The sequence below is a fragment of the Lampris incognitus genome, chromosome 11, assembly GCF_029633865.1.
Source record: "Lampris incognitus isolate fLamInc1 chromosome 11, fLamInc1.hap2, whole genome shotgun sequence".
Lineage (NCBI taxonomy): Eukaryota > Metazoa > Chordata > Actinopteri > Lampriformes > Lampridae > Lampris > Lampris incognitus.
In genome coordinates this window covers 40577395-40597229 of record NC_079221.1, presented here as the reverse complement: position 1 = coordinate 40597229, position 19835 = coordinate 40577395, and the positions used below count along the sequence as shown (strand labels likewise).

General features: G+C 44.2%; 1 protein-coding gene across 1 annotated transcript in view; it reads right to left on the bottom strand.

The window, feature by feature from the left end:
* Positions 1-18858, bottom strand: part of kif5c (kinesin family member 5C) — a 52493-nt gene extending 33635 nt beyond the window's left edge. Inside the window, exons 1-3 of the mRNA XM_056288929.1 lie at positions 18733-18858; positions 3517-3604; positions 2415-2488 (exon numbers count right to left, since the gene is read on the bottom strand). Of these exons, the coding sequence (XP_056144904.1) occupies positions 2415-2488; positions 3517-3604; positions 18733-18858 (288 nt within the window). The remainder of the gene's footprint in view (positions 1-2414; positions 2489-3516; positions 3605-18732) is intronic.
* Positions 18859-19835: the final 977 nt, after the last annotated feature.

Here is a 19835-nt window from a genome sequence, read left to right as displayed (position 1 = left end):
TATTTCATTATAGGACTTGATGTTTTTCAAAACCATTTCTACTCCTGGTTTACAACGACATGTTAGCAGACAATCAACACCATGGTACGCAAGACATGTGCGTTCTTTTCTAAAATGATTATTTAATTCCTGTGTCTTTGTGAAAAAGTGCTTGTATCCCTAATTATATTTATGTATCGCTATCTATCTATCCATCTATCTATCTGTCTCTCTCTCTCTCTCTCTCTCTCTCTCTCTCTGACATTATTGTGTTTGGGAATTCCACCCCTATTCCACCCCTATTCCCCTTTCAGTGGTCTCCTGCAAGCTGGAAAAATGCAATAAAGCATTATTGACTGGGGCAATGAAGTAGTTACAGTCTATCCAAGCCTTGTGCCTTAGGGCACAATATTAGTGAGCAAAGCAATGAAAGTTGAAATAGGATGTGAAAGAGTGAGATAAATGTCTGATATTCCTGCTACCTTCATGCCTTCTCATCACCTGTACACCAAGCCTGCAGACATGAGTGACAAAACAAACACTACTGTGTTATTATAGCAAATGGCTGGAAGGCCTCTAGGCTGTTTCCAGGGCAACCGCCTCCTCTCGTCTGTTGGAAGTGGCGTCTGTGCGATGGTATGATGTGTTCTGTCAACGGAGGAGGAGGAGGAGGACCACCGTGCTGTTGTTTGGTGTGCCGTCTCGTTTTAAAGAAAGGTACGACAGTAGGTTAGAGGATGGTAGAAATCTTTTACTCGACCAAAGAAACAGAGTAGAAGACGTTATTTTGACAAATGTGTGCGGCAATACTTTGGTTGATTTTTTTACAAACGTTTTATGTGCAGATGTGTTGGACCGGAATAAACTCAACTGGATGTGTGTGACTGGGAATGGCTGTTAAAATGGCCCATTAGTGAGTTCTCTGTTGCCAGGGACTCACCCATACTGCATCTTTATAGTCCTGTGGGTATTACATTTCCACTCTTTAACGGTTTATTAAGCCTGTGTTTAATATCTATTGGATAGCAAAATACCAAATAATGAAAAAAAATATTCGAATCAATCTTACAATTTGAATATACAAGAAAAGGGTGATTATCTAGGAAGAAAAAAAAAGAGGCTAGAAAAAAAAAAAGACATGCATGTTAGTGTTAATACTCCTATCTGTGCCCTTGACCGAGGCATGGCAAGACGAACTGGAGTTGGTCCCCGGGTGCTGCACGGCGGCTTCCCCCTGCTCTTAGCTACACAGCTAGGATGGGTTAAATGCAGAGAGTAATTTCCCTACGGGGATCAATAAAGTAGCTCAAAAAAAAGTTTTTATTTTTCATTTTACTGCTTTCAAACTTTCTTTGCATCTTGTTTGCTCCCTAAGGTCAAGCTCTCATCTCTTCTCTGTGCAGCCCAGCTCTAGGAAGACTGCCAGAATCAACACTGGCTATCACTGGCTAACTTAGTCGAACCAAAACACTACAAGACTCAAATGGTTTTGCATTGTCCTAATCTTTCCCTGCATTTGTTTTCCAGCACCTTCTCTATGAAACTCTACACTGTTATCATCAAGCAAGCAAAATTTTATTTATATTGCACTTTTAAAAACATACAGCTACAACGTGCTTTACACTCAATACACAAAATATGGATAAATACATAAGATAAATTGAATGAATGTGGCACAGGGGGTAACAGACCAAGCTAAAAACAAGCCAAAACAGAAGTCAGGGGTGTGAATCTATGTATATAAAAAGGCTTGCCTGAAAAGATGGGTTTTTAGAAGCCGCTTAAAACAGTCCAAAGATTCAGCAAATCTAATGGATTGGGGGAGATTTTTCAAGAGGCTTGGGGCTAAAACTGCAAAGGCACGGTCACCTTTTGTTTTGCAGTCGGAGTGAGGGATGGATAAAAGACCGAGGTCTGAGGATCGGAGTGGTCGGGAAGTGGAATGAGGAATGAGCAGATCAGAAATGTAACTGGGGGCAAGATGATGCAGTGCTTTAAATGTAATCAATAAGATCTTATAGATTATTCTGAATTTTACGGGAAGCCAATGGAGGGATGCAAGAATAGGGGGTCACATGGGACCTACGGCTAGTTCTTGTTAGCAGTCTAGCAGCTGCATTCTGAACCAAATGTAGATGATTTAAATTTTTCGATATCCTTAGAAGACAAAATATTTCAGATTTTTGCAATATTCCGTAGCTGAAGAAAACAGGATTGGACAAGCTTAGTAACATGGTGATTGAAAGACAAAGCAGCCGGATAAAGTCCTCTCATTCACGTGCATGGTGTTGGAGACGTTAGTACGTGATCATTGATACAGAGCTATGTGAATGGTCACAAATAAGATTATTTCAAGTCAAATATTCAGCGTCATTACTTGTTATGGATGTTCATATCTGAAGCCTGCTAAAGAGAATAACTTTCCCCAGACTGACCTCCATGGTGTGGGTCTTCCCTGATGAGGTCTGGCCATAGGCGAAGATGGTTCCATTGTATCCCCCCAAAACATCTACAAAACACAAGGGCAGCCTCAGCTCTCTCATCACGGGACTAGGAATGTACCACTGGCCCAGCTTCATCTGATACGTTTTTTTAATCCAGTCACTCCAATGAAATAGAAATAACTTTCTCATTTCTTCTCTTATCAAAAATCCTTTCCAGTGTTTTTGATCCAGTCAGACATGTTTTATTGTGAATATTAATGAGCCTCATTCATCAATCGTTCATATGTACAAATTTGTTATTACACACCCAAGGAATTTTTTAGCTCTCGAAATTGTCTGACAGACAGCAGCAAGGCCTGATGGTTATTTGTAATTCCTTCCCCCTAACATCTGTTGTCTACCTCTTGCAACGAGCAACCACCCAGACTTGCAAAGACATCAGTGTTAGCCAACTGGTGTCTACATTCAGGGCTTACCCAGGTTCTGCATTGGTCTGTGAGGCAAACTTCAGGGCTTAAAAAGTCCCGTGGGTGTGTAAGAACACATTTGTATGTACGGACGATTGATAAATGAGGCCAAATGACAGCAGAGCCATTTTGTCAGCTTCAGAAGTACTATCATCTGGGCGCTCCCTCTCTGAACACAGCCAGTTTTCAGGGAGTTGAGGGGGCGTGGCCCTGTGGTCACATGACTACTTATTGCTAGCTAGCTTGCTAACTTGAATGCTGTTGTAAATATCTGAAATCAGCCCTGCTGGCAGACTGGCTGGTGATGTCAGTTCTTTATTTGTCCAATCAAATCAGGATATAAAATGATGCGGTTTATTACAGGAGCAGACTTTAATTATGTTGACAACCAGGAAAATAGTTTCTTAAGAGGTCTTAGTCATATTGTCGAAACAACAGTAGATCTAATTGGGTAACTCTACATTAATAACCCCTCTGTTAAAAAATACATCAAGATTGGAAAACATGACTTTCATTGGACTGGATCTTTAATATCACACCCTGAAATGAAGATGAAGTCATGTCAAAACACACCCAAAAGCATCATTCACGGTGTGGGAACTGAGACGATGGGGGAGAGTACTGACCTTTGACGATCTGCTTGGCACAGGTATCATAGACCTGCTCCTGGCCTGTGTTGGGTGGCAGGACACGGTCAAACACATAGGGCTTCCCCTGCAGGCAAGAAAATACACTGTCAAAGGAGGCCTCTGGCTCGCTGATTGTTTAATCCACCGTTAGAGAAAAGTGCCGAGCAATACGGTATCTGCACACCCACATCAGAATCAGAATCAGAAACATTTGTCATTTCATTTCATGCAGCTGCGTACATGAAATGAAACAAAATATCGTTTCCCCCCAGCCCACAGCAATGCAACAAAAGACAAAACCACATATCCAAACTACAAAAAAACATATATCCAACATATCCAAAAAAAAAATTCACTGTCCAAGGGAGCGAACGCCAGGATGACTGTCAGAACTGCATGGGCTAGCAGTTAGCTTAACCTGCCCTGCTTCCGTGTCCTGTCAGACCACCCAAGGAGCCCCAGGCAGGGCCGTGGTCCCTGGGCCCACCGAACACAGCAGACCAGGCTCCTTATTGTTATCCTTCTTGATAACATCGTTATCAAGACATTCTGGTAAAATCATATATATACATACGTATATACGTATATATATAGAGAGAGAGGACGGCACGGTGGCGCAGTGGTTAGCGCGGTTGCCTCACAGTAAGAAGGTCCTGGGTTCGAGCCCTGGGGTAGTCCAACCTTGGGGGTCGTCCCGGGTCGTCCTGTGTCGAGTTTGCATGTTCTCCCCGTGTCTGTGTGGGTTACCTCCGGGGGCTCCGGTTTCCTCCCACAGTCCAAAGACATGTAGGTCAGGTGAATCGGCTGTACTAAATTGTCCCTAGGCATGAATGTGTGTGGGTGTGTGTGTGTATGTCGGCCCTGTGTGATAGTCTGGCGGCCTGTCCAGGGTATCTCCCCACCTGCCGCCCAATGACTGCTGGGATAGGCTCCAGCATCTCCGCGACCCTGAGAGCAGGATAAGAGGTTCGGAAAATGGATGGATGGATATATATATATATATATATATATGTGTGTGTGTGTGTGTGTGTGTGTGTGTGTGTGTGTGTGTGTGTGTGTGTGTGTGTGTGTGTCTGCCGACTGTGGATGTTACAACACTGACGACACCTTTCTCTAACGGTGGGTGACTCTGATAGGCTTACAGTGTCAATATAATTCCTATAGGTCTGATAATGCTTTGATGACCTAGAAATAATGCGGACTCATGGATCCCACAGAAATTTTTCAAGGCCAGGCCGGGCCAAGCTTGAATATTCTGGCTTAAAACAAACTGGCATTGAACTGGCAGATCGAAATTTTTCCAGTTTAATGGTGTGTTGTTGGACTGGTAAAGGGGCAACATTTAACAGTCACTATTATCCTGTCTGGAATCAGACACTATAAGTGATACTACCAGTCACAGACAGGAATCGCCTCACAAACATGCAGAGACTCGTTTCTAACAGAGTTAAAACATGCGATTAAATAAGCTCAGTCGGTCTAACACCAATTGACATTCCTAAAGTCAAAGCCTGTCCCCCTCGTGGGTAATTGGTGAGGCAGACGGAAGCATCTCAGGTTTTGAGCTGTTATTCAGCCGAGTGTAACCTCAAACCCTAAAGGAACCACGCAGTCTCCGGATACATTTGATGTTCCTATCAGCATCCGGGCAGCCGGCGCTACAAAGACACAGCCAGCCACAAGGGAGGCTGTTGCGGGATGAATTCCCGAGCCGCTGTCTAGATAGGACATGCCGGAGTGGAACAGAAACACCGGCTGCCAGCCTCATTTAGACCTCATGCTGTACATTCAGTCTTATTTTAATGCTGGCCTGCCTTGAGTTGAAACCTACAGTACAAGGAGGTTTATATGAGCTACTTCAGACCATTTTCACAATTTCATTCATGGTGATAGAGATCATTCGGCATCCAACGGATGTGTATTATACATTTAGTGAAGGGCACCGCTGAAATGGTTTGCTAGGTAACAACAGGGAGTTGGGAGGTGACCTTGGGTTAGGCTCCAGCATCCCCGCGACCCTGAGAGCAGGATAAGCAGTTTGGATAATGGATGAATGGATAATATATATACGAAATATAACATGCCTGTTATATGGATCATCCTAGATGGCAACAAATATGTTTCTGACAAATCATTACTTGGGAGTACTGTAAATTCTAACAATTTACCTGAATTTGGGATTGTGAGAAAGATATAGTTAGGAATTCCAGCAGCACAATACTGTGAGTTATGACAGGGATTGCATGGCATATAAAATTGAGGTCCCAAATTCGGCACAAGCAATTGAACTTATACCTGCAGGCAACCTGGTAGATTTCACACCTTACTGTATTGTTATGCACGGTGAAATATTACTAGGTCATGTGATTGGGCTACCCAAATCCTCATGTGATGTATTGAAGAAGATGGACTCTTCTTTTCATGTACAATGACAATGAATAAAAATATCAATACAAACAGGTTTGTTTTGGCATTATTTTACTGGGTTCTTAAATGAATAATGCACAGACGGTTTAATCCTTAAAATGAGGGGAGGGACATCTGGTCCCTCTGATGCAGTGTATTGTTAGAGCTCATTTCTAGATAAATCCACCTCAAATTTAGCTGCAATATTTTAGCAAGACAAAGAAAGATAAAATATTCAAAAACCAGGTTGCTTTTCTTACAAAAGAATGCTTGACAAGATTATTTTTCTTTTCGGGGCAGAAAATTAGATGAATTTCCTAGAAATGAGGCATTCTTACATTCTTGAAATTCATTTTTTGCGGTGCTGAGATGAATGTGACGAGGCTCCTACTCTCTTTATCAAAGCTGAGCAGCTCTGCAAAGTCATCATATGTTGATAACAAAGAAAAATTGCACTTTAAATATGTATGCATTGCAGGTGTAGTGGCTTGTACCTGCTGCTGCACCACTTCTCTCCACCCGCTGGGAAACTCCTGGGAAAATCAATGCATCTTCTCGTCCCTGAGTCATACCACCAGGATGCATGTTTACAGTAATCATTCCACCCTACACGCTGATGTAGTTTTAAATTAGATTAATCTGAGTTGTCGTGGTGGCCCTGTTGTGCGTACCACATTCTTGATGATGTCATGAATTGAAGTGCAGCATATGACCTATGGTACATGTCATTGTCTCTCATCTCTGCTGTGTATTATGACATGAATCAGAATATCTATACGCGAGAGATGAGATGAATGTTAATATTGTCAAACCTCACTGCTATAGAGTGAACTTCTAATAGATGCCCAGTATCGACATGATATAGATATTGCACAAAACAGAGCACTACAGTGTGTCTGTTAGATGGATAGATAGATTGTTTTGTAGATTGTTTTATTAGCCACATGATGGAGGCTGGTGGAAATGGTTTTCGGTACAGCATGTTAAAGTCTGCAGCACAACACATCCACGGACAACGGCAGACACTCCACATATTATCACAAACAACACAGTCACACAACAGCAGAAACAAACATATTATGCACAATAATTAGGTGAATGGTTGTGCATATGTTGTAGTCGGTGCACGTTGGTTCAAATGGAGTGGAAGTTTCTCCCCCTTCTCTCAGAAATGAGATGAGCGAGGACAAGGATGCAGTGACTGGAAATGACTTATTTCCGTTATTCATATTTCAGTTCAAACACGTACTCAAGTATCGCATGGGAGGGCCACGCTATTCCCCCCAGCCCCCGAAACAGGTGCCCCGACCGACCAGAGGAGGCGCTAGTGCAGCAACCAGGACACATAGACACTGGTGTAACGTGCTGCGGCTTCCCACCTGTAGACATAGCCAGTTGTGTCTGTAGGGACATCCGACCAAGCCTGAGGTAACACGGGGACTCGATCCGGCGAGCCCCATGTTGGCAGGCAACGGAATAGACCGCCATGCCATCCGGATACCCCTCAAAATGATCTCTTTATGGTAGATTCCCACTATGGGGCTCTGGGAGAATATATAAGAGAACTGCAGCATTTTCATTTGCCTAGATCGAAGGGCAACATTTCATTTACTTATCATACTTCTTAACATAAGAAGAAGAAGAAGAAGAAGAAGAAGAAACCATATTTTGAATATTAAGAAACTTAATTGCCCAGTGATGGACTGGCGGCCTGTACAGGGTGTCTCCCCGCCTGCCGCCCAATGACTGCTGGGATAGACTCCAGCTTCCCGCAACCACGATTGGGATAAGCGGCTTGGATAATGGATGGATGGGTGGATGAACTCACTTATTCACACACACACACACACACACACACACACACACACACACACACACACACACACACACACACACACACACACACACACACACACACACACACACACACACTAGGGAGGGAAGGTAGGATGTGCATTGTTTACTGCATTCGTTTTACTTTGCATTTGCGCAAGCATTGACTAACATTCGCTGATACTTAAATAGCGGCGTGCATCTGCCCATTCAGCACACCGGCCTTTGTGCCAGGTCATAAAACATTCATGACTTACATCTCTGTCCACAACACGTCTTCTACCCGCATTTTTCTCCCACTGTGCAGACGAATTGCTGCAAAATGGGCGCAATTAGCATTCATTAGATCGGAAAAATAGGGTAAATGGTGTGTGAGTGTGTGCATGGAGGAGGGGTGGGGTAGGATGGGGCAGATAAATTCATCTCGTACCTAAAAAAAAAAAAAGCCATTAATTCTGTCCTTTTATCTCTGGCTGTCTTTGTTGTGGACAGACAGCTCTCCGACAGAAACAGCAATTCCTTTCCCAGTCTTTTATAGTAGAGACAGGGGTCAAGGATCCTAGCAGTGTGTTTTTACTCGTGAAAGAGAGACAGACAGACAGACAGACAGACAGACAGACAGACAGACAGACAGACAGACAGACAGAGAGAGAGAGAGCAAGAGCAAGCAAGAGAGACAGAGAGAGGGAGCGAGAGACAGAGAGAGAGTGAGCGAGAGAGAGAGCGAGAAAGAGAGACAGACAGAGAGCGAGCAAGAGGGAGAGAGAGGAAGCGAGAGAGAGAGCAAGAAAGAGAGAGAGAGAGATGTTTCTACTATGAGGGCCTAGTCGCTACGGAAACTGCATCCTGCTGGGAATGGCGAGTGCTGATTGGCTGTTGGTGGCTTCCAGGTACCCCTTGGCAAATCAAAGAAGACAGAAACATGATTGCTGATGAATGATGTATACATTTCCCACTCTCTCTCACTCTCTCTCTTTCCATGTAACCGCTGTCATACATACAGGTCTTTGTCAAGATGACACACATCATAGTTTTGTTGCATTGTCTTGTGTAAATGTGACCCGGAGTGCTATTCATCAAAAAAGGCCCTCAATTTGGAACAACGCTGAACTTAAGAAAGCTCTCTCTTTCTTCTTAGCTTTAGAACACATAAACACATGAACACATGCACACACGCACGCACACACACACACACACACACACACACACACACACACACACACACACACACACACACACACAGTGTATAAACACTAAATAATTAATGCATCCCATGGGAGAGTGGTGGGCTCTGCTAGAGTCCATGATGTCTCAAACCCTGAAGAAGATCTAGGCATGATAAAATCAACACACTCTCACATGCATGCACACACCAACATGGCGCAAGGCTCAGACAAAGCACCGTTTCAGCTGCAGAGGGCTGACAGTTTACTCTCCATCCTCTTCGCAGCACAGCCGTTACACCGGCGACTGCAGCAAACTGATACAAAATGTGTGTTGACAGATAAGTGTGAGGAAAACTGTGGTATTTGGATAACATCTATGCAGATATGCACGATACAAGTAACCGTGCTCTCTATTTTCTTTCTTTGTGTGTGTGTGTGTGTGTGTGTGTGTGTGCGTGCGTGCGTGCGTGCGTGCGTGTGCGCGCTAATGTATTTGTGTCAATATATTTGTAATTGCTGATGAGGATTCCCGACAGTGGCCTGCTGCTTCCCTTCTAATCATCTCTAACCGCCTTCAGCCTTCATCGCCATGGAGACAAAATTACCCTGGAGACCCTGCAGCATCGTTCCACCTCCATCCCTGAGGCGGTGACCAGCACAGCGATGCATATCTAACAACACAACAGAAATGTGTCCTCGAACAACACTGGACTTGTTGAATGTGCAACTGCAAAATAACCTTAAAAACACCATACTGTTAGCACTTACCATGCAAAATAAAAGTCAACAATATTGTGGGTATGATTGTTATCTTTTATGGCTTTTTTTTTAAACCTTGTCTTTGTCTGTTATGGACCCTGAGTCTGCAATAAAGTTTTGAATTGAATTGAAATATAATATCTCCAAATAACAAAAGTATATTTTGTCCAGTACTGTTCCTATAATAGACATTAAACAGTAATTCAGACAAATTATAATGACGCCTAAATCACTGTAATGTAAAAAAAAACAACAAAATAAAATCACTACCTGTGTGATGGCGATTTTATTTTATTTTTAATTGCATTTAGTAGACAACAGGTATTGTCTACTAAACGTAATCAGAACAAATCGACGGAAACTTGTTCTTCGCGTGACATCAAAAATGCAATGGCTGTGGCTGGTTTTCTGGCTATGCACATCCCGTCAGCCGGTCTACCCCCAACCAGCGTGTCTCCCCTGCCCCCTTTATGGAGGACGGGGGGGGGGAACCAATCAAAACCCATCTGCAGGACTCTCCTGTGTTGATAAAACATCCATCACCAGGCTTCAGCCACACATGAGCAAAACCAAAACACACAGTAGTACCGTGGGCATGGATGCAGACGCCTCCTATTAAAAGACTAACAGGCCATTTATTTAATCCCTTTTTTTTTTTAATGAAGCTGCAAAATCAGGTCCACGCAGCTGAGCCCTCGGCGAGACGCTGGAGAAATGTGATATCTCGAAAAATGCATCTGCCGATTCATTTTTGTAACTGCCAGAAAGGCTGTCGTGGCCTTTAAAACCTCACGTGCACGTTAGCGAGCCTCGCCGTACATTAGCAACTAGCTTGTAAATGTCAATCAATATGGCTAGCATAAACACCAAACCACCGGACGCCGCAGGGCTACACCAGCTTGCACACAGCAGAGATTTCACATTTAGATATATTTATACATGAAAAGACTGAGGAGGGAGGCTGTCTGCATGTGTGTTGATGCATGCTCGCATAAAACGTTGCCCTTCGTCCCCTTCCACAATCCGTCCACACATCCATCTGGCCACCCGTCATCTCCAGCACCCCCCAGCTCAAACAACCACCATACAAGCCACTGACAGGGTTCAACAAAGGCAGGTTACCGCCCTTTGTACTATTCCGCCAATAATGAGAATTCAGCCCAATAGAGATATTGTGATAGATGTGCACTTTTTAAAACACACATATACACGTCCAAACGCCCAGACACACGGTAGGAGGCGCCCCTCTTCGTTACAACATAGGGGACGGGAGGGGGACCTGAGAGAAGAGATCACAGAGGACCATTGGGAGGTCTATGGCGAACCCACTCCTCTTCAATTTGTGCTACACATGGACCGATTCAACGTACAATTGTACAGCGTACACACTTAACTAAAGTTGGGTTAGCTAAGCTCCACGATAACACCGATCCCCACCAGCGACAGACGCCGTCAGGCCCCCGGCCACAGACAGCCACATGTTTTGGTCCTGCCCTCCCCTATTCAATTTCTGGTCAGACATTTTTAAAACAATTTCAAATAGCGTTGGGATCCCGACTAGGCCGACAGCTTTACCAGCTTGCTTCGAGTGTCCCTCCTGCTGACCTGCCGTGACCGTCCCATGAAGCGGACCTGGTGGCTTTCACAACTCGCCTGGCCAGATGCCTCGCTTCATCATGGTGCAAATCACCCACCCCCTCCACCTCCCTCCGTGTGGCTCAGGGACACCTTGTATTTTATTAAGATGGAGAAGATAAGATGCGCCACAAGGGGTTCAACAACCAGATTTCATGAAAACACCGGGTCCTTTCTTTACATTTGTTAAGGAGCTGTGGTCCCTTGACATCCCATAAAGCATGTGGTAATCAGTGTTATTGGGTTAGACTTGAGGTAATCTGCTCAGGGGTGCGGTGATATGGGGGGATCCCTTAACTCTTTTTTTTACCATTCTATTTTTTCTGAATAATCTATCAATTTTATTTTATAAAATTATTTGTCTTGAGTATACAAGTTGTGTTTTTTCTCATTGGCTAGCTGGCCAGGCTATATGTTTGCTTGTTTGTTTTTGTTCTGTGTTGAATGTTGGTTGCTGTTTTTTTGTTTGTTTGTTTCTCCCCAATTGTACTTGGCCAATTACCCTACTCTTCTGAGCCGTCCCAGTCGCTGCTCCACCCCCTCTGCCGATCCGGGGCAGGCTGCAGACTACCACATGCCTCCTCCTCCAATACATGTGGAGTCGCCAGCTGCTACTTTTCACCTGTCAGTGAGGAGTTTCACCAGGGGGATGTAGCGTGTGGGAGCACCACACTATCCCTCCCCCAGTTCCCCCTGGGGGGGGATAGTGAACAGGTGCCCCGACCGACCAGAGGAGGCGCTAGTGCGGCGACTAGGACACATACCCACATCCGGCTTACCACCCATAGACACGGCCAATTGTGTCTGCAGGGACGCTCGACCAAGCCGGAGGCAACACGGGGATTCGAACCGCCGATCCTCGGAATAGACCACAATGGAATAGACTGCTGCGCTACCTGGATGCCTCTTTTTTCTGTTTATATATATATATAGAGAGAGAGAGAGAGAGAGAGAGAGAGAGAGATAGATAGATAGATAGATAGATAGATAGATAGATAGATAGATAGATAGATAGATAGATAGATAGATAGATATAGATAGATATAGATAGATATCTAAATATAAACATTGACTTCATATATGTATATACAATATTTTGATTGTAAAATTTCAATAGAAAAAGTTGTGAAAAAAAGACACATGGTAGGCAGAGCAGCGTAGTGGGGGGGGGGGGATGGATTCAGCATCAGTGGCCTCAACACTGACTCGATAAAGACTTACCGATGACTAAAAAACACCCACTCGAGAGGCGTGCTGTTCATGGACACTGAATTGAATTGAACGTGTTGATTCCAGTACAGGTGCAAGTACTGAGAGAGCAGAACCGGATGTCAGGCCCAGATACAGCTTGTCGAATTAAAGCAAACAACAATATGCAGACAAACTCCATCTCTCTCTCTCTCTCTCACACACACACACACACACACACACACACACACACACACACACACACACACACACACACAGGTGGCAGTGTTTTCATACTGTAGCGTGGACAGTACTGCAGCGTGTGCACATACTCCCGACCCAGCGTTCCATGGGCTCTGCAGAGCACCTGCTCTTTAAGGCCCCTGCAGGGCCGGCAAATGCCTCCGGGATTTATCCGGTCAGGCCCAGTATCACTTCCATCGCACTGAAGTGTGTATCAGAAGTCGTAATCGGGCATCACACCGTGTGCATCAGGGGCACGTTGCTAGTACCACCCCAAAGCCATTGAGTAACATATATATCATGAGATACACTACATCATCACTTCAGTCCCAGGTTAAAACGGTTCAGCTGTTCTCTCCAGCTCATTATAACACTACATAAAACGGTTATTAACATGCATAAGAACAAACAGATTACGGTACATGTGGGATTATTGGATTTTTCTTATCATCCCAGTGCACCTTAAATGGAAAGCAGCCATCCAGTGCTCAGAGTGCTGACATTATTATACTTGTTTACCTGAGAATGAACAGAATAAACAGCATCAGAAAAAATGTTTCACTCAGATGTCCGGGTAGTGAGGATCGCCGGTTAGAATCCCTGTGTTACCTCCGGCTTGGTCGGGCGTCCCTACAGACACACTTGGCCGTGTCTGCGGGTGGGAAGCTGGATGTGGGTATGTGTCCTGGTCGCTGCACTAGCGCCTCCTCTGGTCAATCTGGGCGCCTGTTCGGGGGGGGGGGGACTGGGGGGAATAGTGTGATCCTACCACGCGCTACATCCCCCTGGTGAAACTCCTCACTGTCAGGTGAAAAGAAGTGGCTGGCGACTCCACATATACCGGAGGAGGCATGTGGTAGTCTGCAGCCCTCCCCAGATTGGCAGAGGGGGTGGAGCAGCGACCGCAACAGCTCGGAAGAGTGGGGTAATTGGCCGCATACAATTGAGGAGAAAAGGGGGGGGGGGACATTCTGAATTTTAAAAAAACCAAAAACGTTTCATTATGTGTAACCATTCACTAATTCCATTTCAAATGCTACTAAGAGTGGACAATCAGGAGGTGAGCGCACGCTTGATATTTTCAAAATGATTTATCCCACTTACTCCATGACTTAATCCCTTATTTCAGTAAACGCATGTCTTCCTACACACCTAACAGGTTCAAACACTGCCCGGGCTTTTAAAGGGTTTGCATCGGTGTCGCTTTTCTGCAGCCAGGATCTTGATTTTACCCATTTAGCCATTCCATGAAATATTCAAAAGCCGTATTATTTAACCACATCCAAGCCCACAGGAAGTCCTCTTTTGGCAAAACATGAAGCAGATATGTGTGAATAGACCAGGCGGGCCCCCGTCCTGGGTCTTTGCTCTGGGCACGGGGTCTCCGGGGACACCCGGACACAGCTGGCTGCTGAGAACACATGGAGGAGGAGGAGGAGGAGGAGGAAGGCCTGTGGCTGAGCCGTGGCAAAGCTCTACTGGAGATGTAGCAGAGAACCCCCCCCCCCAGGTATTAAGACTCTAGCAAAGCTATCATCCCTGACAGACAGGACGCCGGATATCTGGCATTCACCTCGTCAATAAACCCAACCATTTTGTATACTGTACTGTACGTTGTACGTATACTGGTACACTCATCTACCTAGGGCATGTATGTAAGTAACCTGCTAACATCTATTTCAGCATCTCTAATATATTCTCTGCACCATTGCACCTTATCACCTCTTATTCCGCTTCCAGTGTGGGAAGCTGGCGGCGCGAATTCACGTTTGCAGCGGCCTCACCCAGTATCGTCCATGCAGTGTCTTTATCCACATTTGTGTCTAAGTTTGTGTCTTTGTTTGATGGCCGGGAGAGCTGGCGCTGGATCGGCTGGGGAGCCTGGTTTGCTGTGTCCTGTGGGCACAGGGACCACGGCCCTGATCAGAGCTGCACTCGAGGAAAAAACACCAAGGGCGTTCTGACAGGAAGCGGAAGCGGGGCAGGCTATGCTAACTGCTAGCCCATGCAGACCAGCAGCTCCAACAGTCATCCTGGCTGGCGCTCGTTCTCTGGACAGCAGAATTTTTGGACTGTTTTGCACTGAGTGGACTGTGTTGTTAATTGTTTGTGTTTTTGTTTTTGTTTTTTTGCCTCGTTCTCTGTTTTTGTATGCTTTTGGTGGTGGTGTTTTTTGGGAAATTTGGGATGCGCATTTTTGTCTTTTGTGTCGCACTGCTCTGGGCTGGGGGAAATGGAATTTCCTGTGTTTTGTGTACGCAAGTACATGAAAGAAACGGCAATACATTGTCCCCGATACCTGATTATTTCGCCTGTATATAGTCAATCCTTGTGTATATATCTGAAGATTGTTGCGTTGCAGTGTTGTTATTCTATGTAAGTACACCAAGAGAGCCACAAAACCGGAGTCACATTCCATGTTTATGTAAACCTACACGGCCAATAAACATGATTCTGATTCTCGTTCACCTATACTGGTTATCAAGCATGTGGCCTTGTTATAGATATATATTTGAGCTTAATTCTAGCACCCACTATGTCAGTTATTTGATATGAGAATATGCACTTTAGGGCTGAAGTAGGTCTGAAGGATATTGAAAATAACTGACACTGTGATTTCAGGGGTTTTCACCAGCTATATGCAGCTTTTAACTTTCAAAGCCGCATTAGCAAAGAATTGATTGACCTACACAGCAATGACCATGCAGATTTTAACCGAGAGAACGAAGACTGTTGTCCAGGAAGTCATTAAATCAGACTGAATCACACTGTCAGATGCACTAGAATATTTTTCTTCAAAGTAGTCATAAAAATTAAAAAAAAATTAAATCTTGCAATTTCATTTTCTGTGATGAAATAAGAGTTTTAGTCCAACGTGACTCATGTGCCCTATTTGTCTTGCATTGCGTCCTTTGTGATGTGACCACTGCCTTTGTCGATTCTGCAGGGATATATGGTTCAGTCCTCGTCTGAAGCCTGACATGCAGCTGGCATGCAACATGCTCAGCTAAGGCTTCATTCTGATCCAACTGTAAATGGAGTCTTCTCCATGATCACTCCACTCCTGCCTTTTCCATTACAAACGAGGTTAAAAAAAAAAGCGCTCATATGGTTTACTTAAACTCAGTCAATAAGCACCGCTTTCTCCCCCGCTGGACTCAGAGTTTTCCATTTCATTTACGGCCTAGTAAACGTCAGCCTCCTCATGGATGTGGACGTCTCAAATGAGGACAAATCGGCTGTAATGGGCTTCACTCAGGTCAAGTAGGATGCCCACTGACAGCCTCCTGCTGTGACAGCTTGCAGAGACACGGGTCCAGGAGTCTGCAGGGCACGGATAGACGGAGGCTTTGTCCTTTCTTTACCAAACCACAACGTGTCGGAAAAACAACCGACAAAATTTGAATGGAAATGCACGACAACTGCAACAAGGGGGAGAGCTGCAGTGCCGGCTCCATCACAGACGTGTGTTCAGTATGTTCAGCTCTCTAAATTCTACTGTTTACAGACAGGTAGACTCTCAGATGAAGAACAAGCTCCTTTAACGTCTCTAAGTGCATCATTATTCAACACCATGGTGTTTACCAAGATACATGGGTAAACCAATCTGATATAGTTCATATCACTAATGTAAAACTAATGTCTACGTTCATCCATCACTGTCTGTCTGTCGTTCCAACCAAAGCCCTGCCACATCATTCCAAAGGGAAATAACTCTTCCCCTTTTTCTACATGCAGCATCCCGGGATAAAAAAGGGCCTTTTGAGACCACAGCAGGGTGGATAAAGACATTTGACAATATAGTAGCTCCGTACTGCTTGTGTAAGACTCAAAAAACATAGAAAAGTCATGCATATTCATGGACATTAGAATCTCTCCATGGTGTCTCCCTGCCCTCCGCCCAACGCCCCCACCCTCGCTTGGATTAAGCCTGTACAGAACGAATGAATGGATGAATGAATGAACGGAATACAAAAGCTTCTCCGGTTAATCTTGAATCACATCATCAGATGAGAGACAAAAGTTCAATATTGTGGCATGCTGAAGCGAGCTTAACAAAATCCCACATCCCAAAACCCACTGGACTCTGTGGCCAGCCGAAAGTGGTGTTCATATGATTGGTGTCACTGTCATCCATTCACACATCTGATGTGCGAGGCTGGGAATCAGCCTGCCCATCCACATTCAACATCAGAACTACATTTGAGTGCCGATTCAATGTAGACTGCTTTTCATATTGATTTTTCAAATACCAGAGTATTACAAATATCACCTAATTAATAATACCTTTCTCTCAGATATTAAACCAACAAGTTGTCTGTGTTGAATTTGCAACATTTAATGATGATGTTTCTAGTTGTGCAACATATATCATAAGTCATAATCCAGTTATCCACCCTCGCCCTTCCTGCTTTCTTTCGTTCCCTCTGCAAACAAGTCGACACCAGCGTGTGTTTGATCAAATGCAGTATAAGTATGGGTCAAACTGTCCGTTCCCTCCTTATCTCATGTTCTGCATGGGCTGACATGGTGTTGGTCTGTTCATGTGAACTGTGTCTCCTCCAAATCTTCAGCATTCATGTCTAGGCTTAAATAAAGGTCAGACGCTACAGGGGGAAAGCATTATCACCAGAAATATGCAAAACTGTATCCACCAAATATTAGTCATGAATATTAAACATAAACACAGCCACGGCCAGTGTCTACTGATTGTAATGGGGAATAATATGGGTGACGGGTAAAACGAAAAGTTGGTCTCATAAAGAAATAGGTGACGGACCACATTGTCATCAGCTTTGCTTTAAAGGCTGAATGTGTGCGAATAACGAGTGGCCATGACATTACCAGTCCAGACTGCTCCTTGTGCATCGGTACGGTTTTCAGAGGCAACAATCAATGTCCATACAAACAAAATACACACTACTGTCCCCATGAAATGCTCTTTTTAGAAATGATAATGCAAATGAGGATAGCCGGAATGAAAAACAATGGCTGAATCCCCTCTACCCCCTTGCTTTGTTACAGCTGATGGTCACATTATGCTGACTTACTTTCACCTTTTCGTTCTGTACGCTGAAGAACATAACATGATGCAATCCTAAAGAGGAGAATTAAAAAAACAGATCTAATAAAATAACACTACGATGAGGAGGATAAAGTAATTTCCTCTTCATTACCAATGATGTGCTGTGGACCTCATGTGGGCCTATGGTGTGTATCTCTCTCTCTCTCTCTCTCTCTCTCTCTCTCTCTCTCTCTCTCTCTCTCTCTCTCTCTCTCTCTTCATATATGTAGTATGTGTGTGTATATATATATATAACTTCATCAAATGAAACCCTCAACGTTACATATACATTATACATAATATTTACAATGTATATATATATATATATATCTATACACATATACACACATATATATACACATATACATATATATATACATATACATATATACACATACATATGTTTAAATCTATAGATGAGGTTCTGCTTCTTGCAGAAGATGAGGACATAGGATTAGATCGTGCTGATGCTGCTAAGGTGATAAGTCCGTTTTTCGGAAGTACTTTTATGTTCATTATGCACTCATTAATAATAAAAGGCCATTGTCTGGAGAAGACTGAAATCAGCACAATGGCCAGAATAAAACAATAAAAAATGTATTTAGTTCATAAAAATATAACGAATGCTGGATGAGCTCAGTCAACAACTGAGCTGGATTTAATTATGATCTGGACCTAATAATATAAATGATTTTTTTTGTAATTTAATATGCCTAACTATTTTAACCATATATATATATATATGTGTGTGTGTGTGTGTGTGTGTGTGTGCGTGCGCGCGCACGTGCGCGTGCAGTGAGACAGGTAACATTAGCCTTTTGTGTGATGGATGGGCCAGACGGGAAGGACAAACGCGCGTCTCGTTTCAAAACTTTAAAAGCCGCAACGAAACGCCGGGTTTCTTGCGCTGTTCCTTACCGTAATGACCACAGTGTCTTCGCCCTTGAATTTGGGGATGTATTTGTCTCCCCTGGAGATCTCCGATTCGTTCAGCGGCCTGAATCGGCACATCACTTTGACGCCGCACTCCGCCGCGTCCACCATGTCAACGGCTGCGCACCTCAACACACGCGCACACACGCACGCGCCTAGCCCGAGCAACTTTTTACACAACACGAGCTTTTCCCCCGGCTTTGTCCGAGCAGCATCAAAAATGGTATTCCATGTCCACTCGTTGGAAAATCAATTCCGAGTGCGTCCCTTTTAAACACACTTTTTTTTTGCCAAATAAAGGCGGGTGAAATAAAAACGCGCGCCTTGTAAAGCGGCAGAAAATTAAAAAAAATCCCAGCGCTGCCGCACAGCCGGTCTCTTCGTTTCGACGCGGGATCGGGTACTAGTTTCAGCGGCCGTCCCCGTCAGAGCGCCGTCCCATTCTGCAGCAGTGTGCGGCGGAGTCCGTCTCCTCGGCATCCCACCGGGTCCACCCCGCCGCCTTGCGCCGCACGCTCACGTGGAAGCCGCGAGGGATTGTGGGAGTGGTAGTCAAAACATTAGCGACTTTATCCACCACCGTTTAACAGTGTTTCTCAACCGGGGGTCCGCGGAACCCTAGTGGTCCGTGGTGTAATTGCAAGGGGTCCGTGAAAATAAAATATCTTTTAAAAAAAAGATCCTATGACATTTATAGAAATAGGATTATTTTACTCAAATGTGACTGAGACCTTTACCTAAACTATAAAGGGTCACATGACTTTTTTCTCTAATTACATCTGTTTCACAAGTGTAATTTATTGTATTTTAATAAGAGATCTCGCTCCCGTTTGCATTGTTAAAAGTTACTGAATACATATTCTGTTTTGTTACATATATCTGAAAGTTACTGCATAAGAATTCTGTTTTGTTAACTATATCTAAGTTACAACTGAAAGCTCTTATTTTTGCCCCAAAGAGTGAATAAATGCTATACTGCAATTTAAAATGCAGTTTCTACTGTTTCTATCAAATTGCAACCCCCCTCCCCCAAGATCAGGTGGAGGGGTCCTCAGGGTAGATCAAAAATACGCAGGGGGTCCAGGACC